At 39.6% G+C, this 25305-nt stretch overlaps 1 protein-coding gene across 7 annotated transcripts; it reads right to left on the bottom strand.

The window, feature by feature from the left end:
* Window positions 1-17187: 17187 nt before the first annotated feature.
* LOC102781185 (ubiquitin carboxyl-terminal hydrolase 37-like) lies at window positions 17188-22530 on the bottom strand. Of its 7 annotated transcripts, XM_087845239.1 has the most exons (15): window positions 22379-22528; window positions 22126-22181; window positions 21739-21832; window positions 21552-21629; window positions 20995-21050; window positions 20562-20618; window positions 20330-20461; window positions 20114-20237; window positions 19877-20028; window positions 19672-19771; window positions 19455-19531; window positions 19184-19292; window positions 18543-18600; window positions 18216-18373; window positions 17188-18129 (listed from the first exon to the last, which is right to left on the bottom strand). In XM_087845239.1, exons 1-15 carry the CDS (start codon window positions 22403-22405, stop codon window positions 18124-18126), a joined length of 1284 nt encoding a protein of 427 aa, XP_087701365.1. In that variant the 5' UTR covers window positions 22406-22528; the 3' UTR covers window positions 17188-18123. The 7 variants fall into 7 exon arrangements, 6 of the variants coding, with proteins under 6 accessions (XP_087701365.1, XP_087701364.1, XP_087701368.1 ...); XM_087845238.1 differs by having other exon boundaries at window positions 17188-18373; window positions 22379-22529; XM_087845242.1 differs by having other exon boundaries at window positions 17188-18373; window positions 21739-22181; window positions 22379-22413.
* Between the last annotated feature and the right edge of the window lie 2775 nt (window positions 22531-25305).

The raw sequence follows: 25305 nt of genomic DNA, 5'->3' as shown, positions 1-25305 counted from the left end.
CTCTACAAGTCAATAGAGATATCAACAATCGTGCATGGGGTTTAAAAGGGCCGTTGTTTTTGCACAAAATGTTTTCAAAATTCATGTCAGTTTCAATCAAATTCATTATTTGTTTTCCCTTTTTGTGTACAGAGCTTTGTGCTTTTCCTGCTCTTTTCCTCCTGCCTGGTACCACTATTTTTAGCATACATATATCTACCAAAATATCTACTATTTCCCCTTTGCACATATCCAAACCACCTCAACCTTGCCAATCAATCAACCTGAGCTCTCCCTCTGATAAATGAATTTCTAATCCGGTCCCTCCTGCCCACTTGAAACAAAATCGTTAATATCATCAACTCTGTCACCTCCAGCTTGGCCCCCTGTCTTTTTGTCAATGCCACTGTCTGCAAACTATACATCATAGCAGTTTTCGCTGCTATCTGGTAAATCTTCCCTTTGGCTCTTGTTGCTATCCTTCTTTCACAAATCACCCCTGCCACTCACTTTCATATACTCCCCTTGTCTGCATTCCATCTGAGGCTCCTTGGACACTGTAAATTGCTTTGAATGGTTGACCCCAGGTATTTAAACTCACCTAGCTTCACTGCCGCTGCTCCTTGCAATTTCACCTTTCCGCCTGTCTTCCTCTCAATCACACACACAGTCTGTCTGGCTTTTACTGACTTCCTTTCTCTAGTGAATACCTTCACCTTTCTAGGGAGCGGGTACTCTCTTCTACCCGCTCCCTACTTAAGCAATTTTGTCTATGAACCTCACAGTCCATGAAGACATTTGCCTGGCCTCACCTTTACCCTGTCCATTACCACCAAAAACAAGATGGGGCTCAGAACTGATCCCCGATGTAATCTCACCCACAATTTGAAATAATCTGTGACTAACACTGCACACCTAACAAGTATCTCACTGCTACACTTGACACATTCTTTCCATTTTGTCCTTTTCTCCTTCCTTAGTGTCCAGCTCACTACTTCTTTGCTGTTTGCATACTCAAAGAACTCCTGTCTACTTTCTTCATCTCCCTGGCTAATACCCCCATGTATTTGCCAACCTCTGTCCTTGAATTTTCCCCTGCACTTCCTCATTTCACCAACAAGTCTCTTTGTCTTCTTTCCTCTGTTCACTGAATAAACCAAATACCTTCTTGACAGTTTCTCTCACCACTTTTTCTGTACTTTCCTAGTCACAAGGTAACTTTTTGCTGCAACCCAGAACCAAGACCCTCCACCATTTTTGGCTGTGCCTTCACTCGCTTCCTCTTCTTCATCGTCCAAGACTACCATCCAATGCTGCTAAGCTATTTTCTCTCCTGACACCACTTTTCAGTTTCCTGTCTCTTTTAGATTGCGCCGTCTGCATCTGTGGACACCCTCATATGTTGGTACTCTTATACATCATCCTGTATTTGTCATGAAACTGTGTGGCAGGCAGGATTGGCCCCAATTGCAGACTCACAGACAGTAAAGTCAAAATAAGCTTTAATGCTGGAAAAAAATATCTAAACTGAGGATACAAAATAAAGTAGGCAGGCTGGCAGGCAGAGCATAGAGCAGGAATGAGGGGGATCGTGGTGACAAGCATAGGAAGACACAGACACTAAATACAAGAGGGAAACACATCAAAGAGGAAACTGCTGGGAAACACAGCTGGCACTAATTACGCTGACGAGACGGGGAAGAGCAAAACAAAACATGACGAGAGACTATCAAAGTAAAACAGGAAGTATACAGAGACTAACTAGGTGAACAGACAGATGCAATGAAGACAAGACTGGCCTAATAGGGGAGGGAATCACAAAGGCAAACCAAGACTAGAAATATAGAATAAACTCAAGAGTATAATCATACTGGGCTAAGAAATATAAAATACACAAAGTACCTAATAAATAAACAGGACTCAAAGAACCAAAAGACAAGAAACTCAAAATGCTGGGTCAAAATGATCAAGAACCGTGACAGTATTCTTCTGTCTTTGTGACGCCATTTCCAACCTTGTTGCAAAATCCACTACCATCTGTCCTTCTACATTGCTCTTCTTAGGTGTTACCTACCCTACACCTTCTCATCTCATCTGTTCCCTTATCTGTTGCTTTGAAGTCTATTGCAAATATCACTCTTTCCCCTCTGGGAATTCTCCCTACAACTTCATGTTATTTACTACAAAATTCATATTTCTTCAAATTAAAATTCAGCTGACATCTATTTTGTGAGGCATACACAGACAACATTCAGCATCATCTTCAAACTCATTTCTGACACAACACCATTCACATACTTTTTCTTCAAGAATACTCCTGCTCTATTTCGCTGCCTATCTACAACATGGTAGAACAGCTTGAATCAATCTGAAGTGCTCCTGGGCTTCCACCTTGTCCCTTGCACATACATAGTAGGGGTGCAACGATACACAAAATTCACAGTTCGGTTCGGTTCGATACTTTGGTGTCACGGTTCGATATTTTTTCGATACAAAAAATGTTCATGCTTTTTTAATTTGTCATTTATTAAAATTATAAATATATATTTTAACTCAAAAGTACAGTTTTTAAATTTAATGTTGCTGAAACAACAAAATAATTAAAAAAAAAATCTATCTGATCGAGAAATCACTCATCTTTGGAAAAGAGAGTTTATTACAGAGAAATGTCTCTTTCCAAAATAAAAGCTATACTATACGCTTCTTCTGGGCTATATTCTCAGCAGCATATTAAACATATCAGGTCCCCATAAGGAGAATCATGTGCTAACGGCTGTCTAAATGACTCGGGTAAAGTTTGTAGCATGCGTGCTTGTTGTTTTTGTCTGCTTCCACTTGTCTTTGCACTAGGATGCTGTCGGAGTAAATGTGCAGTCATATTCGTTGTGTTCCCACTAGTGCTGTCAGCGTTAATCTGAAATGACGTTAACGCCACAACACTGCAAATCTCTGTTAACAAGTTACCGCGGATTGCCCCGTGCAACGAGCTAACTGCGCTAACGCAGTATTTCCCACCATGTAATTGAGCATTGCGTGGCACATCCGCCATACTGTTTTACTTTTGTCAATGACACGCTTACCTTCAGGGTCATACGTCACATGAAAACCAAAATAGTTCCAAACGCCAGATCTGAATGAGGGTAGGAGAGGTTCAATTTGCCATGTTGCAACGAGCTTAGCTTCTGTCTTGCTAGCTTGCCCTGCGCGCTCAACACAGACAGCATCGTCAGAAGGAAAGTTGATAAAATAAATTACAAATTTTGTATTGTTCATACATACACGTACCGAACCGAAAGCACTGTATCGAACGGTTCAATATCGATACGAATATCGTTGCACCCCTAATACATAGTCTATCTATCTTCTGGAGCCTTCTTTCCATTATGTCAGACAAATATCTCGCTTTACTAGTCATAGCTCCTACATTTAAAGCCCCAACTGTTGAAGTTCAGGGTCTGGCTGGGGTCAGCATTCACTCATCTTTATCATCACTTCCGGGATAGCTCAATGTTAGCGTGCTGTCTGTGCAGAAGCTTTGAAAGAGCCATTGTATGAGGAGCATAGGAGTAGTTGTTTCCGTCTTGGGCACAGTTTGCACTTTACCCCCTCACTCTTGTCCTTTTGTGCAATAAAAATAATATCCATATCCACGCTGTAGACTGCATCACTATTTTTCTCCTCCAGCACACAGTGAAATCAGCTGATTGAGCACATGTGCAACTTGAACTGATGAGTGGTATTGATACGCAAGCAGACTAACATTCCCAAGGAATTGAACTACTGGGAACCAGTTCTCTACAAGAACAGGTTCAAGGTCAAGGTAACTTTATTTATACCCATAGGCAAGGTAAATTTGCTTTACAGAAAAAAATGACAGCATTTGGCATCCCTTTAAAAACACACATACTTAGTAAAGATATAAACCTCACTGTGGCACATATATAGTAATTTTAATATTTCGAATCAAAAACAGTTGTTATTTAATTCAGTGACAGCAACGGGGACAAAGCTATTTTTATAACGCTTTGTACTGCATCTCAGAAATAGAAACCTCCGTCCTGAGGGAAGAAGCTGAAATTCACCCCTTAGAGGATGGGAACCATTTTTAAGGACTGATAAAGCCATCCTCTGTACCTGCTTAGAGTACAGGGAGGCTAAACAAGACTGTGGCTCACCTATCAGATGACTGGACCATCTCACTATCTGATTTAGAGAGTTTTTCTCTGTGACAGAGGTCTGACCAAACCATGCCACCAAACAAAAGGATAAAACAGACTCAATAAAAGAACGATAAAACGAGCAAGTTTCCTAAGACAATAAAGGTGCTGGTGACCCTTTTTACAAACTGATTTGCAATTTTGATCAAAGTGCAGTTTTTCATTGATTATGGTCCCAAGATATTTATTCCCATCCCTACAGCTGAGAGATATAATCTCAATCAATTTAATTCAATTCGATTATATTTATATAGCACCAAATCACAACAACAGTCGCCTCAAGGCGCTTTATATTGCACAGTAGATCGTACAATAATAGTTACAGAGAAAAACCCAACAATCATATGACCCTCTATGAGCAAGCACTTTGGCGACAGTGGGAAGGAAAAACTCCCTTTTAACAGGAAGAAACCTCCGGCAGAACCAGGCTCAGGGAGGGGCGGGGCCATCTGCTGCGACCGGTTGGGGTGAGAGAAGGAAGACAGGATAAAGACATGCTGTGGAAGAGAGACAGAGATTAATAACAGGTATGATTCAATGCAGAGAGGTCTGTTATCTCTCCAACGGGGCCTCTTTCCAGTAGAATATGACCAGAATATCTCACCTAGAAGGCGTGTAGGAGGTATCTTGGTAGGATTGTCAACTGGGTCCTTTCATACAAACAACTTAGCAAAAATATGATATCAATATCTTATCTGCATCTGGTCTTGGCCATGGACATAGGATGAACTGGAGCTACACACAGTGTTATGGTTTTAAGGGTTTGGCCAATTATTGTAATAGAGAAATGTAGGAAAAACAAACACACAAAAAACATTAGGAATACTTGACAAGAAGAGGACTCAAATTCAAGTCTCAGTCTGTTCTATTTACGTGTCAGTTCTACAACAACAACTCCAATATAGCAGTGCTGCTGCAAAGTAGATGTCTGGGATACGCTGAGCCGATCATCTCACAAGTCAACTATTTGAAAATGAATTTTGTGTCTGAAGTGCAGCGTTGTGTGTCGAAACAGCAAAGTGATTCACAACAGTCTATGGCTCGAAGCACAGGAGCATTTAGCAGCAGCTCAGTGAAATGTATGGCTGGCTATACAAATGAGGTTTCTCTCTGAAATGTCATATTTTCATTGTGGCTTTCATTTACCTGTTCTCATGCGCATAATAAAGGAATCCCTGAAAGAAAACATTATTACTCAGTTGACAGCGGAAAAAGCTGAATGATATGAAGATGGTCTTTCATTCTCTTCTCTGTTGTACAATCTTATTGTGCAATAGTTTCATTGTGCAAGTCAAAATACAATTAGGTTTAATGGACTGGGGCATTATATAGGACTTTTCTGGTCTTAGTGACCATAAGTCAGCCGACATTCATACATTTCTCTGTTATTTACACTTTAGACATTTTACCTGCCTCTCATCTATAGGCAGTTTAGACAATGTAGTTAAAATAAAAGAAAGAATGAAAATATTGAAATAGAAAGATTACAAGAAATCAATATATATACATGCATACACCTATGTACATGCCTATACAAGGCATATATGTACGTATACACACACACACACACACACACACACACACACACACACTATTCTATTTGAAGAAGAAGAAATCCAAAGAATGCTGAGGAAACCTTTGGAGACACAGGGAGAGCATGTAAGCTCTGAAAGACTCACAAAGGAAGACCCAGGTCAGTATTCTTTCCTGCATATAGGTACTTATACTAAACGTATCTAGATTAACACATGTTGGAAGCTTTCCTCTTTTTGTATTGAATGAATTTTACATCATTTAATGGTAAAGATGAACTACCATATTATTTATGGTTTGTATGGTTTGTAGAACATGCTGTTGTTTTTCTGAGAAAGTACTCAGATGCCAGTGCCAGTTAATATATTCTTTATGTTTTCAAATGCATGACAGATATAATGTTCTGCATGATGGCAGGTTACTTACATCACTAAAGCAAAGTCTGGTTGTGGGGAAGAGTTGAACAGATAGAGGGAGGTTCTTGTTCCTGCTGCTGGGGAGGAAAAGAAAACATGAATGGAGTCGTCTCAATTGGGATGTAGATCCTGTTCATTTTCAGAGCATTCCTACTTGTTTGGCATTCGGGACACTCCATGATCTTGAAAGAAATTAGGAAAGAATATGAAGAAGCATTCAAGTGTTATGATATCAAATTACAATACAGTAAGACAGTGGTTCCCAAACTTTTTTTGCTGGGCCCCCCTTGTTTTACAAGAAAAATGTTCGCGCCCCCCCTCGCACGTGCACGCACGAACACATCCTCCAACCACACACACCCATATTTTGCTCCATTGCGGTTTATTTCACACCTCAAACATTTAGTAAACAATTAAGCAAATACAAGTAATCTGCAATAAATTACAGGTAGTAAGAAAATAAACTACTAACTCTTTTACGCTACGTCCACACCTACACGGGTATTTTTGAAAACGCAGCTGTTTCGTCCACACGTAAACGGCGTTTCGAATCACCGAGAACGGAGATTTTTTAAAACTCCTTTTTTGCGTTTACTGGACGAGGAATACAGAGTTCGTCATGCAATGTCAAAGGTATGTGCCTTTTTTCACGTCACGCTGTGTGCACGTTATTGTTTACATGAGATGAATTGCAGAATGGCAGGTAGAGACGAAATACTGTTAATCTGACTATCTGCAGGTTTTACACGGTTACATATACATGCAGTTACTGTCCCTCCATTTACAAAGGCAGAGGCGTCACGGTGTAATTATTTTACATGTAGTTGTTTTTTTCTGTGTAATAATATTCAACATTGCTATCAATACATTTTTCAAAAAATCCCTCTGCAAAATGGGTTCAAAAACATAAACAACTGTTGGACGCTGTTTGTCCGTGATTTGAACCGGGGAACAAATTGTGGCAGGATCAGCCTGATGTTATTCGTATCCCACTGTAACTTTACTGTATAAAGAGCTAACATCTCCAAAATGTCAGGAGTAGTTAGTCATTACAACAAGTCTTTGTGAACTAAAAATCAACAATGTGGGATACTGTTTGTCCATGATTTAAACAGCCCAGCGCTGCTCCCGACGAAGGGAAAACCAATCCTGCAAGGAGACCTACCTCAGCACTTGTGCAGGTGAAACCAAAGGGAAGATTTGCTTCACCATATTTTCTAGTCTTTGGCTTAGAATGAAGTTGGTTTGGAAACATATTCAGCTATGCTTCATCTCCTGCTTTGCCTTTGTGTGGGCGCCCGTGCTAGCAGTGTCCAAGCGTTGTTTTGTTTTTTTTCCCTTTTCATGCCGCGCCCCCCCTGCAATGGCTCTGCGCCCCCCCTAGGGGGCGGGCCCCACACTTTGGGAACGTCTGCAGTAAGATAACACACACATTTATATGAAGCTTACCGATTTTTGAATGTCACTTTCTATTCCAGTCAAGTAACATCTGAAAGCAACCACATCCATTGTTTTGTCCATGCCACATTAGTAAGGAAACATACATAAAATGTAATTTGCCTTTGCTGGGGATGTGACTACTTTTGCAACATGGTCACCCTGCTTCAGTCTGCAGCATATGTAGTGTAGCTGCCCATCTGAGCAAAAAACATTTAATAATAGGGTAAATTGGCACAAATTATGTATAGGTTGTAGGAAAAACAACACTTACTTTTAATTATGTAATTCTCACACCTTCATTTTATAATGAAAAGGTCCTGAGATGTGAACCCAAATGGGTAGGCATTATGCATTATGAAAGGCAGGGGTACGGGACCAGGACGAAGACTTTATGATTTTTAAAACATTTTTTGATCAAAATAATTCCCTTTCCTACCACTAACAAACGGAACCACTATGACCTACAACTATGGACTACTTCGACAAGTGACCTGAGTCATATTTGTTCCTAACCAAAGTGTTGCCACTCTGTCAGTTGAGATGCTCTGCTATGTTAGAGGAAGTCTGCCAGAGGCTGGGCATAAGAAGCCCTGAGAGGAAGAATGGCCTTTCCTTTAAACCAATGAGCTAGTGGGTTTGACCTTACACTGTGCTAGAGATCCTGTTGAATGCTGTTTTAAGGGTGCATCTAATCCAGTGGAATAAGCTGCCACCCAGCACGTGAAAGACTTTGCTATGGACACTTGAATAGTGTCCATAGCAAGTGTAGCATAATGTCTAAGGACTGGCTGGATCTAATTTTTATTTCTGTACGTTTGTTATTGAGTTAAAGGAATTGCGTTTACTGTGTCTGTTGGATTGTAGTATTTTTACAGCGAAAGCCACACTGTTTCTTATACAGCCAACAGTTGTTGGTCTGTAAAAGAGATGTTGCAGCACGAGTGAAATAATGTGTTGAATTAGTGACTTTCTAGGAAGAAATTGTGTCACTTAAGCAGGGGTAAGCAATATCCCCCTGAGATCTGACCAATGAACAAACTACATCAATGCTATTGTACCCCTTGTTTCCGGTTGTTCTTGTGCTCTGGTCAAATTAAATGTGACCAAAAATAAATACGAGTACACTAAATAAGGTTACACTAACGACTGCCTCTCTATGTGGACTGTACAGAGAGTAGTATATTGTAGGCACAGCTGCGCTAAGCGATGCAGATATCAGTAGAAGGGTGCTAAACCAGCGCTGCCTGCCACTCTCTGCCACTTCCTCATGCTACAGTCGGTGGTAACTCAGCCCACTTGTGTTATACGCTCCTGCTCATCTGTCTCTTTATTGTTTTTTTTTTGTTTGTTTGTTTGTTTCTAAAAAAAAATTTTTCCTCAGATATTTTTATTAAATTTTCTGCATCCATTTTTACAAAAGACAAATTGAACAATATGCCGTTTTCTTTTTGAAGAACAAAACAATATGAAACATACACTCCCACCTCATAATTATAGGAGTACCAGTGGGTGTACAAAAAGAAAAAAGAAAGGATCCAATCTAATAATACGAATAGTAAACCTGGAGTACAAGATAACAGTTGAGTGTACAAGAGAGATGTGGAGAGTTTCAGAGCCCACACGCCCACACAGACACAGAAAAAACAAAACAAACAAACCAAGAAAAAAAACAAAACAAAAAAAACCACAAACATAGTGAGTGGTCAGCTTAGTTGTAGAGATAAGTCAAATCTGTAAGAGAAAAGAAATATGTATAAAGTAGGTAAGTAAATGCCATCATAAAGCGCAGGCACAATAGAGTCCATATACTTAAACATAAGATAAAGTAAAATAGAATAAAGTCTGAGCTGGCTAATTGGAAGCGTTGCGGGACCGCAAAGTCTGACCATGGTCAGAAAAGGGTTGCCAGATCTTAAAAAATTTGGCCATACACCCACGCGGGGTGAATTTAATCTTTTCGAGTTTGCTAAACTGCAAAGCATCTCTGATCCAGATTTTATCCCGACTTTATTGTTGCCGTTCTGTTCAGTTTCATCAGATTCATCTCCTGCTGTGTAAGTCTTCAGCCTGTATGATTCAACTACATCAGTCAGTTTACAAACCAAAGGTTTCATACTCACCTTGCTCTTAGCCTGCCCTCCTGCTCGTCGTTTCGTGTCTCTTCCCTCTAGACCTCCTGGAACCGGCCCATCACCTCTCACCTCTCACGTACTAACCCCCCTCAGGACACTCTCACGGCCACCCCCTTCTGTGCTAACCGGCCTCCACCAGTAAGCACCCCCAGTAAGCACCCCCCCACTGCAATACCAACCCACCTCTAGCCATTCTCTTGTTTTCCTGCCCAGTAACTTCTCTCTCTTCTGTTACAGAGATTCTGTTCTAGAGTTTGCATTTTTCTGTAAATAAACCTTGTGCATAGTTCACACGTACTGAGTCTGCTTTTGGGTCCAAACCGCAGGAACCTCTAGTCAGTGAAACAATTCTACTCAAATTCAACAAGCTAATTTTGATAAACCAAAAATTTACAAACAAAAAACATCATCTTTGACTTTGAATCGTCCAAAAAATTCCTCTTACTTACTTTATGGTAAATAACACACAATTGGCAAAACAAAGTGTGAAAGAATTCCAGATTAAAGTTTTTAGTACCGCATACAAGTGAAGAGATTTGACCTTCCATCAGGTTTTATTTAATGCTGTCAGAGAAAATACAATGTCCTCTTCAAGCAGCCGACTGCATCCAGTGTTTTAAATAGAGGCTGTGGAGGTTTGAGATCAGCAGTTTTTTTAAACACCAAACTGAGTTACTGCTGATATATATAGTGACACCAGTTACACGGGTGATTAATCCTTTTGACTTTTTGTCTTTACTTTATCAATAAAACAGCTGCAGCTTTTAACTGACAGTACATGATACGGTACTTAAGCCTCTGTACGTTTTTATCATTTAATTTTGGAGTTAATATAAAGGGTGAACATATAGGAAGATTTTTCTGTTGTCATTTGTTGGTGCTGAGGTCTGAATATGAGGGCAGCTCCTTTAATTACAAAGAGAAAATCATCACAAACTGTGAAATGTAAAGATCATCCCTTAAATCTGAAATAAAGCCAACTGTTCACTGTCCTCACACACTGATCTGAAGTTCTGCTCTTACATTTTTTTTAGTTCTACAGTTCTGCTGACAGCTGTTTGTTAAAAGAACCAAAAAAACCCCCAAAACAAGACAAAGCCTTATATGAATGATCAGGACCTATACAGAGTTCAGGTGACAATTAAATTTTTTTTCTTTATTTCTCGACTCCATACTCCACTCCTGTCTCTGTTCCGCGGCATCACTAAAAAGGGCCCGAGACCTCATCAACGCGACCATCTTCACCTGCGCTCTAAGCCTGCTTGGCACTGCCTCTTGAGCCTGCTACATGGGTTTTGATTATCGATTTATCAATTAAAATCGATTCTAGCTTGGATAACGTGATATCAATTCATTAAAATCCTGAATCGATTTTTTAATATAATTTTATTTTGCCCGAAATGCCAGAATCTCAGGTTAAATGTTAAATGGTAAATGGCCTGTATTTGTATAGCGCTTTTACTAGTCCCTAAGGACCCCAAAGCGCTTTACACAACCAGTCATCCACCCATTCACACACACATTCACACACTGGTGATGGCAGCTACATTGTAGCCACAGCCACCCTGGGGTGCACTGAGAGGCGAGGCTGACGGACACTGGCGCCACCGGGCCCTCTGACCACCACCAATAGGTTAAACCTCACAAAATTTCAACAACCACCAAACAGCTAAAACAGTAAATGAGAACAGGTACGCGGATTCTGCACAAAGACGTAAACACAAAGCGCGGACCCGCCGACGGATCAGAATCAGTGAGATGTCGCCCTTCTCACCCGACGGCACGGACACAGTCGGGGCTGAAAGCCGGCAGCTCGCTGATTCTGATGTTTTGGCGGGTCCGCGCTTTGTGTTTATGTATTTTTTGCGCTAGATTCTGAGCTGCAGGTTTTATACTCTCCAACCAAAATTCACTGAACCAGCAGCAAAAGAAGCAGCAAACTACGCTTCACATAAACATCGTCATGAATTCCCTCTTACTTTTACTGGTTTGCTTTCACCATGATAAAATCACACTTCATGCACAGCTCTCTCTCTCTCTCTCCCAGTATACTTCAAGAACAGTTTCCCATCTAAAAATCTGTTTTCTTCGTTATTCGCTTGCGCACAAGTCTACCGTTGTTTACTGTGCTTTCTTCCTTTTACTTACTTCCGAAAGGAGAGCCTCATTTCTGCTGTTCAATACTCAACAAATTTAAACTTTTTAAAATTATGCAAAATTGCAAAACGCTTTGCTGTGTCTCTAATAAAACCTCTGTAACTTTGCTCTGCTTCACTTCAGCAGCATCAGGTATTGTTCATATGTTGATTAATGGTTTTCTTTCGTTTTTGATCTACTGCAGAATATTTTTGTAAAATCCCAGAAAATTCACCTTCATGTTTTTCTGTGTTTTATCCTCAGCTACTTTGACACAAAGGCATCTGCTGTGATGCTTACAGCTTTGATAAAGTCTCGCAAGTGTCAACTTTCTTTTTATAAATATAAAAATATGGAAATGTACTGATGCATGATCTGAATTATAATATTTCTGACTGTCTGAGGCAAAATTTCCCAGATTCAAATTGAATTGAATCAAATCGTGGATCGAATGGATTCGGGACCATGTGAATCTGAATCGAATGGATTCTAGAAATCAGTGTTTGAGCTGCTGCCCGAGTTTTTACGGTGGCCCCTAAAGACAAAGCACGTACAAACTCCAAAACACATGCAAATTCCAAAACACAACGGAAGTGCTCCAGGACGCTAGGGGCAGTGTTGAGCTCGATTTGCAAAATAAACGGCAAGTTTGTCTCATTTGCTGTGTCCCAATTCAGGGTCTGCACGCTTGAAGTACGCGCACTACGCGTACTACGTACGGTGCGTACTATAAGTACGAGAAGTGAGGAAGTGAGAGGCTTGGGAAATGGGACGGTCTAGCCTTCGTTGCGCTGTTCAGGTTGCCTAGCAACCATGATACTAACGCGAGAAACGCGAGATTGTGTGACATAAATAAAGGAGAAAAAAATGTTTTGTTGGTCAATCATTTTTGTCATGACATCACTTTGATTAGTTGAGTATCTGAGGCTGAGACCACAGGACAGTAAAACATGATTGTTGGGCTTCATTTCTGTACTGAACAGTCATTTAAGATTAGCTAGTAAATAACAATTAGCTCATGTTGTTCATGAGACTAAAGTCATCTCACTGTGGTAATGTAAATATAATATGGCCAATATTATAGTATTGTCAGATTATTATGATATATATATATATATATATATATATATATATATATATATATATATATATATATATAAGGCTTTACAACTAAGTTAACGCTCAAAGTACAAACATCACTAATGTCACATAACTTTGCCGACATGTGGCCAACAGTAATGTTTTAATGTTCTTCATTATTAAACATTCGCACATAAATAAGTGACGTCATATTCAGTACTTACTTTTGACAGTTCACTTTTCGGCCGCTCCCTTCTGCCGTATTTTGCGGCAAAATTATCCACACCCACCGCCGTGCTATGAATTGTGGGATATATGGGACCACGAAGCGTGCACCGGACCACGCTTGATATTTGGGGAAATTGACGGCGCATTTGAAGTACACTTCGTCGTCGCGTGGCGGTGACGTAATCGCACTTAAAAAGCGTACTTCAAGCGTGCAGACCCTGAATTGGGACACAGCACCTGACCCTGGGATACAGCCCAAAATAACGGTCATTGGTACTTCCTGGCTTGTGTAGTTACTAGGTAACAAAAGCTCAACCCTGCCCCTAGCGTCCTGGAGCACTTCCGTTGTGTTTTGGGGTTTGCATGTGTTTTGGAGTTTGTACGTGCTTTGTCTCTAGGGGCCACCGTAAGTTTTAGATAACATTTATTAATCCTTCACAGTGTTTCTCTCAAATAATGTAAGCTGTATGTAGTACTGCACATATAACTTTATGAAAGTACCTCATCAAGAATAATTCAGACTGATTCTTTAACCTGAATACTTGAAACCAACTCAGTTAAAAAAAAACGTCAGTGCTAAAAAAAAAATGGGAAAAATTGAACATACGTTTTGACTTGAGATGCCAAATGTCTGTAGTTGATTTCAGTACATAAATATTATGCTTTGCTATTTTATTACCGTTTCTTTTATTTTGTGGTCATGTGTGGCTCTGTTTGTAGCAAACTGAAATATCAGCTAGAAACTGGAACTGATATTACAGGAAGTCAGTGAATAAAGAACATTTTTAACCCTCAGTAATTCATCTTACTTGTGTGGCATTTTGCCATTCACGAACGTAGATTCCCGAGGAGAGCTTCTTTGCTTTAATTTGATCCCAGTCCTTCCACTAACACGGAGGACGCGGGGTTTACTGCAGCTAGACACCAGGGGGCGATAGAGATGTTTTGTTTTTCATTTTGTTAGGTTGCTAACCTAATAAACAGATTAACTGCATATTGTAAACAGGGACTGAAGAATTTTTTCCTTAGACAACATTATCCCCACATGCAACACAATTGGTTGTATGATCTAAAATTGTTGCATGTGTAATATGGGAAATAACACTTGTTTTTTAATTTCCTTTTTAAATAGCTGAGCTGAGAAGTCCTCCTTAAGATAAGCATTTGATATTTTTAATGACATAAGAGCAAAAAAAGAAATATATTCAATTCAATTTTATTTATACAGCACCAAATCACAACAGTAGGCGCCTCCTAGCGCTTCATATTGTAAGGTAAACCCTACAATAACACATACAAGGTTCACATCATTTTTAACATGTATCTTACCAGTGCAGAAAGTGAAAATATAGAGATGCAAAAACAATAAGAGAAGCATAAAGCCATTCTGTGCTGCTTTAAAGGCCTTGGGTGGCCCCTGAGAGACCTGAGCCATCTCTTGTCTATTCTCAGCCATCTCTTTCGCTCTCCATTCAGGGAATGAACTTCTTACCCTCCTCCCTCTTTTATCCCCTCTATTTCCTGTTTCCATCTCAACCTCTGGTCCCAACAGACACCAGAAAGAAAAGGAAAGCAGGTAAAGGTGCTCTCTGCCTCTTATGCTTCCTGCCTACATATTTTATTGAATTTATTTTAGCTGTCTGGCCTTGGCTGTCCTACTAATTCCAAACGCTGTGACCAGAGGAGCAACCATTGTATCCACATGTGCAAGTCTGTGTTTATACATGCACACTAACACATTTGCATATCATGCTCATGTGTATTATCTGATACACACATACACATACACAAATTTCCCCCTCTCTGTTTGACTTGGGAGGAATGCTTTAAATCTGAAAACTGATTGGTCGGGGTTTAGTAGCTCAATAGGGCAGTATGTAGGCCTGCACACACCACCAATAGGGACACGTGGCGTTTGGGTTGCCCATTCCAGCAATTCGCTACACAGAAGATAATGGCATTATGCAACTGGCCCTTTGATCAAATGATGAGAGCTGATAGTCAAATAATGCGCGCTGACATAGCACTGACATTTCCACATGTTGTAATGAGCAGTGTTGGTCAAGTTACTTGAAAAAAGTAATCAGTAACTAATTACCGATTACTTCCCCAAAAAAGTAATCCTGTTACTTTACTGATTACTTATTTTCAAAAGTAATTAATTACTTAGTTACTTTTTAAAAACACGCTTTACACCCTGAATAGGTGATAAAGTGATAGATCTTTCAGCCAAATTCTACTTTTTCTGCATAATCCATCATACAAAATGTAATCAGATGGAAAAGTCTCTTTTTAAAACTTGTTTTATTAGTTTTAATCTTTTAACTTTATGCATCAAGCAAAAATTTAATTATATGCAACATTCTCTGACTGGAAGAAATTTGTTTAACATTTAAACTTATTTTCTGCACATTCCAGCACATAAAATAAAATATTTTTTTTGTGCTACACTCAGTCTTTCAAATAGATGCAAGTAAAACACAGCAGAAAATAAATAAAGTCAAAGACTAGCGGTCCTGTTGCTCTATTTTCACCTGTAAATGCATGAGTCAGGCAGGCGGAGGTTTACCCTGGTGCAGGTGTGCCACAGCGGTCAGTGGAAGGATACGGCAGCTTCTCTGTGAGTTTCCCATTACGTCGTAGCTACTCGGTGCTAGCTCGGAAGTTTAGGGTTTTTTTCGCTTTAAAAAGAAGTTTTCTTCCCACGCACAGCGGACACTAATGTTTTTGTCACTTTTTATGGAATCAAACTCAAAGTAAGGTCAGTACTTCCACGCTTTAAACGCTGCACGCTCATACTCTCTCCCGCACTCGATATATGACCCATTGTTGATCTGCGCACAGCTGTTGTCATGAACGTCGCACTCGCTTACGTCACTGTCATGAGACATTCTCGCAAAAAATCACGGTTTTAGTAACGCAGTAACGCAGCGTTCCTATGGGAAAGTAACAGTAATCTAATTACCGTTTTTGCAATAGTAATCCCTTACTTTACTCGTTACGTTACTGCCCATCTCTGGTAACGAGTAGGGACAGACCATGTTCAGTGTGTCGTGACACATGCACAATGGAAGAACACACCCACTTCTTGGTGCCAGAAGAGCCACTGAGAAATTATTGTTTTAGCTGACTCATCACAAGTCGATGGCTGGTCACCTGGAATAAGATAAAACTCTGGAGCAAATAATTGCCTGATTTTACTGGCCAGGAAACTGTTTTAGACTTAGAGCTTTTTATTGTCATTGTGCAGTTTCTTGCACAGCGAAATTGGGTAAGTGGAGAGGATAGAGCCGCTGTATCTGTGCGCACCACCATCTTGCATTTTTTGCATGTTTGGATGTGCGCCGATGGTGTGCGTCCAGTGGTGTCAGCTGGTGAACCAGCTAGTCATTCAAAAAGGGCCTTTATGCCCCTCACCATTAATGGAGGTCCCATTTGAGCGCATTGGCATGGACCTCATTTTATCGATGAGAAAAAGAAAGTCTTTAGTTCAGCTGTTGTTAACTGATCTTGACTTTGTTAATTAAACGTTGCAAAGCTGCTTTCAGTGTGTCCTGTACATGAGGTCATTTAGTACATCATAGCACGGTGAGTTTTTTGAGCTGATGAAGTTCAGCCAAAACTGCAAACATGCAGCAGGAGACAGCAATTTGTTAAAATGTTATAAAAGGTACAATTAAAGATTTTCACCCTACAGGGTTGTCAATGATCCCAGGATAAATGTCTAATTTGGTCAAAATTTTATAAGCCATTTCTGGAGAGACTGCAGTGGAAATGTTGTCACTTTTGGACTTTGCTACCTGCAGCTAAACATTTGCAGCTAAATCATTTATTTAAAAGCAGAAGCTGCAACTGATCGAGGGAATGTTTGTCTGAAAACTTCAACTGAACTCCAAGGGTACCATTGCTCCAGCTTACCGTCTTTACCTGAGTGAATCAGTTTGTTGAACAATCTAAATGATTCAGAAACTTCTGTGACATCAACTTAACTAAGGCTCATTACAAATTTCACAAAACACTGCTGAATACTTTTATTATTTTTTTATTAGTTATTTTTGTTTTTGTTGTTATTTTGATTTTAATAAAACAAAAAAAACAATAAAATATATTTTTTAATTTAATTTATGTTACAAATAAATTAATAAAATTAAATAAATTAATAATAATATTAATAATAATAACAATAAAATTAGTGCTGTCAGCGTTAACGTCATTAGTTAAAATGACATGTGTAAAGCACTTTGGGGTCCTTAGGGACTGAGTAAAGCGCTATACAAATGCAGGCCATTTACCATTTATATTATTATTAATTTATTAATTTATTTTATTTTATTAATTTATTTATTTGTTGTTCCCAGAGAGCAAGCCAAACACTGGTCCAGACAAGGACGATCTCTAGTAGTGGTGCACTACTAGTAGATTTTGTTTTAACCTCCTAGGACCTGGTGTCCACATATGTGGACATAATGTTTTGGGTTGTCTAGACCAAAATGCAAAATTTTGCTCTTCAAAAACCTGATATCCACTTATGAGGGAGGACATTACACTTCCACTGTTCAATCGAAATTTAAAATGAACGTCGTCATATGTGGATCTCATTCTTTTGAGAAACAAAAAAGAAGATAGTCTGAATCTAATGTCTTTGTTTTTACATTCATCAGGTCCCAATCAACCCAAATGGCACAGAGAAATTAAAAATGCATGCCATGAAAGAGTTCAGGTCTTAGGAGGTTAAAAATGTCCCTGCTGATGAGACCAGTGAATGTGGGGCGACGGTGGCAAGAAAAAACTCCCTCCTGGAGGAAGAAATCTTGGGAGGAACCAGGCTCTCTGGTAGGACCCTTCCTCCTGAGGGCAATACTTACTAATACTTGTCCTCCAGTGTGCGATGGTGGGCTGGGACAACTGTTGTTCCTTCTCAGCATGATGGTGACCTTAACTTCCTTCCTTCCATTTCCTGTTTCAGAACTGAGAATGAAGACAAAACTGGTCAACAAGGTAACAGGACAATTAAAAATTCTCTCACTTCAGGATGAGATGCTGTGTCTTCTTACGTTTCTCTTGTAAAACAGGATGTAGGCCGAGTGCTGCTGTTCCTCACAAGCTGCAGATCCAGTTGTGTGGAGCACCTGTGCGTCATTATAGGTGAGCCAGCGATCTGATGTAGAGTGCTGACTCACCTCAGGATGGACAGAATTACAGATGTAGTGTCCTGAAATCACATTAAGACAAATGAATCCAACTTCTGGAAGTCAACTGATTCAAGCAAACAGTGATTTTGACTTAGTGCTTCTTAGAACATCAAAAGCTTTTGTGTGTGAGTCCTTCACTCAAAAGTAGCAAGTTTTCATTTTCTGTTTGTAACAAGTCTGTTGTTTTACCTGACTCTGTGCCTCCATAATGGCTAATGATGCTGGCGAGACTGTAACAGCCACCACCCTGAGAAGGAACAAATCCAAAGAGTGTTAGTTTCATAAAGTCTCACATCAGTGCCATAATTAAGCTGATTTGCTGAGGCTACGTCCACACTAATGTGTTTTTGTTTGCAAACACATCGTTTTCTCTCCGCTTTGACCTCCCGTCCACACTGAGACGGCGTTTTCCTCAAGGAAAAACAGAGCATCAGTTCAAACCGTATACATTTCAAACCGGAGCTGTCCCATCGCAGTGTGGACACTCGAAAACGCAGACTTTCTAAAACAATGACGCATTTTAGTTATGTGATGCAGTCATGCGAGCAATTAAACAAAGATAGCGGAGTGCATTATACAGCAGTTGTTTTGATTGCTCTCAATTTTGACAGCCCTAAAAAAGATGTGTACATGCTCCGGATAGCTTTTCTTCAAATCTTTTAATTCTCACTCGCTTTTGCGCAGGACTGGAACGTAAGCGTTTTCGGCCGTTTCAATGAGGACGCACAACTATTTGAAAATGACTGAAAACGCTCGTGTGGACGTAGAGTTTTCAAATCTATCAGGGTTAGTGTGGACGTAGCCTGAGACGTTCTGCAGTCTGTTTTTACCTGATTGGATGGCACCACCAAGTCCCTCTGCAGCCTGACGGGGTCATCAACCTTCTGAATCTTGTAGGTTTGTGTAAAGCCAAACCTCTTCAGATGCAAGATGAGAACTCTGGTAGAAAAGAAAACAAACAAGGTAGAAAATAAGAAGAATGAGTGTCAAACACAAACAGAAGATGGGAGAAAACGACTGCTCAAGTCTCGAAAAACTCTGATATTTGATGCGCCACAGTTTGGAAACCTGGTCAGTCGATTCTGATGTGACCTTACTCACCTTGGCAGTGTATCAAAAGACGACTTCAGTTCTGAGGTCGTCCCTCCACAATCACAGCGAAATTCTATTTCTTGTTCCTGAACAACAGCACAGAGAAAACAGGCTTTATGGTAGAAAGAAATCTCAACATATACACACACACATGCACACAAACACTAACAAAAAAGGTGTGTTAAGATCGCTGATACTACAACTCTATTGGAATTTGTGATCTTACCTTTAAGTATGTCTCCAACATGTTTATAACAGACCCCTCTGGAACCAGGTCAAGAGACAAGCTGGTGAATTCCTCTTGCTGTGATGATTGGTGACTGCAGCTACACATTTCAGGAGTAACACAGTTAAAGTAAAGATCAGGTAGGTGGAAAAGAGGTATATGAAAATATTGCAACCAGCTCTGCGTTTCTGAAAGACAGGCTTACCTCTTGCATGTCCTCGTGTTTTCCATTTTAAAAATGTGATGGTCTTCTACTGGGCAGGTATAACTTTGGCCCAGGAGCGCTGCGTTCCTCTCCAGGTGAGGTGTGAGCCTTTTGACCTCATTGAGGAACAATGTTAGGAATTCATGAGCATCCTGAAAGAAAAGCAGAGAGATTTAAAACAGTACATCAAAATCAGAAGGTAAAGCAAAAAACGAAATGTCCAAATAGCTGACGCACTTTCTGTGCACTGCCGGTGTATTCAGGAGCTTGATTGCTGAATGCCTTCTTAAAAGATCTTAGGTGGTGACCTTTAAGGCCATAATCTGTTGACTGATGACAGTCCCTGACATCAATGAGCCTTCTGTAGAAAGGAAAGGGTAAACAGACATTTCTGCTGTTAGATCTCTTTGTTCTTCAGGTTTTTGAAGAAAGTAGAAGGTTGACGTAGCGCACCTTAAGAGCTGAGCTTCTGGGTCTGCGCTCCACAAAACCTCCTGACGTCTGATGTCTCTAATGAACTCCTCAATGTTGAGGAGGCTCTGCAGGCAGGAGTTCATGTAGCACGTGTTTCCGATGTTTGGAAACCTGACACACACGCACAACGTTTACAGTATCAGTGTAAAATAATTCATTTTCTCCACTTTGACAAAGTGAGCTTTGGTCTTTGTGCACCACGTGTACTCACCCGAAGCAGTCTGTAGTCTCAGTTTGAGTTTCTATTGCTTTTCCACCGCATGCTACACTGCTCCAAAAAGGTAAAAACACAAACACAAAATTAGGAAAGATGTCAGGATGCTGAGCAGAAGCATCCGGGATGCTGATGAGGACAAAAGTGTAAATGTTGTGGAAATTTATAAGAAGGAGTACATGTTGCTAATAAAAATGAATAACTGTAATGGAATGGCAACATGAACAAAATCATGTATTTTATACATTTACACTCTACATTTTCAAACGCTAATCTCTGCATCCATATAAATAATAGACTAGAACTAGTAAAAAAGATGTAAATACACAAGGTGGAAGAAAAATGCCAATAAAAGGGAAATAAAACAGCTCCAGCTAAACCACTGCTATAAATATCTCCAGCAGCATTAAAGAGTGGCGCATTTCTTTACCTCTGATGAGACGTAGAAGGAATTTCCTTCTCTGCCACGTTTTGTTTGTGTAATTTCTGTTTAGAAACAAGAAAACCAACATCAGTAATGGCATAAAACAAACATACCAAGGGAGTCTCTCCATGAAAAGTGTCCAGTTAGAAAATTTGGTATTATTTCCTATTATTTATCACTTTAGTGAGCTGTCAGCTCATGAAGCAGATATATAGGAATATCTTTAAATGAAATAAAAACAATTTATTCATGCCTTAAATTGAGTTTTAAAGTTTGTCCTATGAAATAAAAAATCCTTCATTTGGTTCTGATCAAAATTCAGTTTTTACAGAAATCATCCATGAAGCTTCATTAAAAGCTTGAAAAATGCTTAAATGCTAAAAATATTTAGAGAAATGTGCTGCAAGTCTCTTCAAACTTACCTTTCTGGGAAAAAAAAACATGTTTAAACATCTTTGAACTTAATTTGAGGACATAGCTGTGTGCTAAATTGCTCTTAATTCTTCTCATTTAACTGTAATGAGTAAATGCTTGATGACAGTGACTCTTTCCATAAAACATACCTTCCAGAATTTAAAAAGAAACCAGCGACACTTTTTTTGTGTCTTTACAGTGTTGCTCTCTGCATCGCTGTCAGTTTGCTGCAGAGGACGAACAAACATACGTTTATTAAAAAGGTAAAGTCACTTTAAATTAACAAGTGCAATTTAAAGAGAATGTGCATTTCATATGTTTTGTGTAAAAGCAAACCGAGGAACAGCAGAAGAAGCGTCTCCATTTTCTCTTCTTCTTTTGACCATTTTCAGGCTTAGGTGGTGTGGCAGCAACACAAGCATCCGGGATGCTGATCAGGACAAAAGTGTAAATGTTATTTTTCAAAGTGGAAATTTTTAACAAGGACTTCATGCTGGAGATTGCAAATAAAAATTAATAACTGTAATGGAACAAAATCATGTATTTTGTACATTTACACTCTACATTTTCAAACGCTAATCTCTGAATCAATATAAATTATAGACAAGACTAGAAGTAGTAAAAAAAGATGTAAATACAAAACACCAATAAAAGGGAAATAAAACAGCTCCAACTAAACCACTGCTATAAATATCTCCAGCAGCATTAAAGAGTTTTCTTTACCTCTGATGAGACGTAGAAGGAATTTCCTTCTCTGCCACGTTTTGTTTGTGTGATTTCTGTTTAGAAACAAGAAAACCAACATCAGTAATGGCATAAAACAAAGTATATGGTATGAAAATACAAAATCCTTCATTTGGTTCAAAATTCAGTTTTTACAGAAATCATCCAAGAAGCTTCCTTAAAAGTTTCAAAAATGCTTATTTACCATAAGAAAATATTCAGAGAAATGTGCTGCGAGTCTCTTCAAACTTACCTTTCTGTGAAAAAGAAGTTTAAACATCTTTGGACTTAAAGTGATCGCAGCGAAAATCTTCTCAGCTTTGCAAAAGTTCAACTGAAAACAAGCAGTCAAAGGTTGTGTATTTATAAACTTTCAGCATAGAATGTTCAGACCCTGAACAGCAAACATCATCATTATGATGTATGGGGCTAATTTGCATATTTTGGAATGTATGCTCATTTGAACTGTATGGTGCTCGTCTCCAAGCAACTGCTACAAAATACAGGTCAAGTGGCTTTTATTGTCATTTTAACCACGTGCAGTGGTACTGTACAGAGTGAAATGAGACAGCGTTCCTCCGAGACCCTGGTGCTATATATGACATATACGGACAAACCCAGGACTACATAAAGTGCAGTGTGCATAAACTGCAAAAATAAACAAGACAAAACAGTGCAAAACTAGACAGAACAGACACAAGACAATGGAAATGTGCAAAATGCTGAGTATTGTGTAAAAGTAACTTGGTGTCTGTATGTATGTGTGTGAGATACTGCAGATAAGTGCTTGGTAGTGACGTGTGTGAAGGTGTGCGTGTGCCAGTGCAGTCACTGAGTGTTCAGGGGTCTGACGGCTTGTGGGAAGAAACTTTTCCGTAGTCTGGTAGTGAGGGCCCGGATGTTCTGGGACCTCTTTCCAGAAGGCAGCAGGGTGAAGAGTGTGTTTGAAGGGTGTGTGGGGTCCTCCAGCAAGCGGGTGTTATAAAGAGGGGAGAGGGGCTCCAATGATCTTCTCAGCTGCTTTCACAATCTGTTGTAGGGTACTGCGATCCAATACGCTGCAGTTACCATACCAGACAGTGATGCAGCTACTTAGGATGCTCTCGTTAGTCCCACTGTAAAAGGTGGTGAGAATGGATGGTGGGAGATGGGCTTTCCTCAGCTTCTGCATGAAGTAGAGACGATGCTGGGCTTTCTGGGTTATGGAGCTGGTGTTGAGGGAGCAGGAGAGGTTCTCTGCCAGGTGGACACCAAGAAATCTGGTGCTCTTGACGACCTCCACAGAGGATCCATTCATGTTAAGTGGGCAGTGATCTTTCTGTGCTCTCCTGAAGTCAACAAACTCTTTTGTTTTGTCCACGTTCAGAGACAGGTTGTTGACTCTACACCTCTACAGATGGCCCGCAGTGCAACCCTTCAGCTTCCTAGTAGATGCACCTATATACAAATTTAAAGACCTAGGAGACTTCTCGTCACAGAGTTGTAGCATTCACAAGATTTTCAGAAAACTTGAACTTTGAACTTGAGGTCAAGGTCACTGATATTCAAACTGACCCCAGAACTTTAGTAGATGCACCAGTGGTATCAATTCAAAATCCTGCCCCTCGTTCTCGAGTTATTGTCTTGACCAAGCTGAGTATACAATTATGAAACAATCATTTTCCATTTTATTTCACTATCTGTAACTAAGACAAATAAACAGTATTTGGGACACAAGTCACTATTAAAGTGGTTAGTGAGACTCCACATCTGATAACAGTATAACACACTGCTTATTTATGTACAATTGTCATCAATAAATGTGTTCAAAACAGAAGCTACACTGGCTTTAAGACTGGCTTGAATTATTCGCTTTGTGGAGCACAGGGCGTTTCACTCTCAGAAAGGCTAAAGAAACCTCACTATGAAACCTGTTCCCCGGAGCTTTTACACACTTAGTGAAAAAATTGACATTGCATAACTGCACCTCCTTCATGAGAGTGGTGCTTGTAGTACATTATGTGTGAAGGAAGATTATGTTGTGTTTGCAATTACTTGAGGATATTTGAGGAAAGTCCTTTTCAGTGCTTCAAATCTTTGTCTTGCATTAAAAAACTGCATCTTTGGCTACGTTCACACTGCAGGTCTTAATGCTCAAATCCGATTTTTTGATAATAGGCTCAAAAATCGGATTTGATGCGCTTTCGCCTGCAGTGTAAACGTAGTCTTTGAGAATGAATGCAGTTATATTAAATTGAATTTTTTAAAAAAAATTAAGGAAAAGCTTAAAAAACAAGTCTAATCGGGATTCAAGTATAAACAGGGTAAAAAGTCTGCATGAATATTAGTGGCAAAGAGAATCAAACCCATTGTGAGGTTCCCTTTAGCAATTCTGAGGAACTCAAACATTTTTGAGTTTTCTGGGCTTTAATATGCGGTTAATGTTCTCTCCTGCTAAAGCACATTGTTGAAAACAAACACACACACACACACACACACACACACACACACACATACATATATATATATATATACATTATATATATATATATATATATATATATATATATATATATATGTGTGTGTGTGTATATATATACATATACATATACATCTATATATGTATATGAATATATATATATATATACAGTGGGGCAAAAAAGTATTTAGTCAGCCACCGATTGTGCAAGTTCCCCCACTTAAAATGATGACAGAGGTCAGTAATTTGCACCAGAGGTACACTTCAACTGTGAGAGACAGAATGTGAAAAAAAAATCCACGAATTCACATGGTAGGATTTGTAAAGAATTTATTCGTAAATCAGGGTGGAAAAAAGGTATTTGGTCACCTCAAACAAGGAAAATCCCTGGCTCTCACAGACCTGTAACATCTTCTGTAAGAAGCTTTTCTGTCCCCCACTCGTTACCTGTATGAATGGCACCTGTTTGACCTCATCATCTGTATAAAAGACACCTGTCCACAGCCTCAACCAGTCAGACTCGAAACTCCGCCATGGCCAAGACCAAAGAGCTTTCGAAGGACACCAGGAAAAGAATTGTAGACCTGCACCAGACTGGGAAGAGTGAATCTACAATAGGCAAGCAGCTTGGTGTGAAAAAATCAACTGTGGGAGCAATCATCAGAAAATGGAAGACATACAAGACCACTGATAATCTCCCTCGATCTGGGGCTCCACGCAAG

This window comes from Neolamprologus brichardi, chromosome 8, assembly GCF_056152115.1.
Source record: "Neolamprologus brichardi isolate AB-2024 chromosome 8, ASM5615211v1, whole genome shotgun sequence".
Lineage (NCBI taxonomy): Eukaryota > Metazoa > Chordata > Actinopteri > Cichliformes > Cichlidae > Neolamprologus > Neolamprologus brichardi.
Note: the sequence above shows the minus strand (reverse complement) of the source record. Positions and strands in the feature narration are given on the sequence as shown.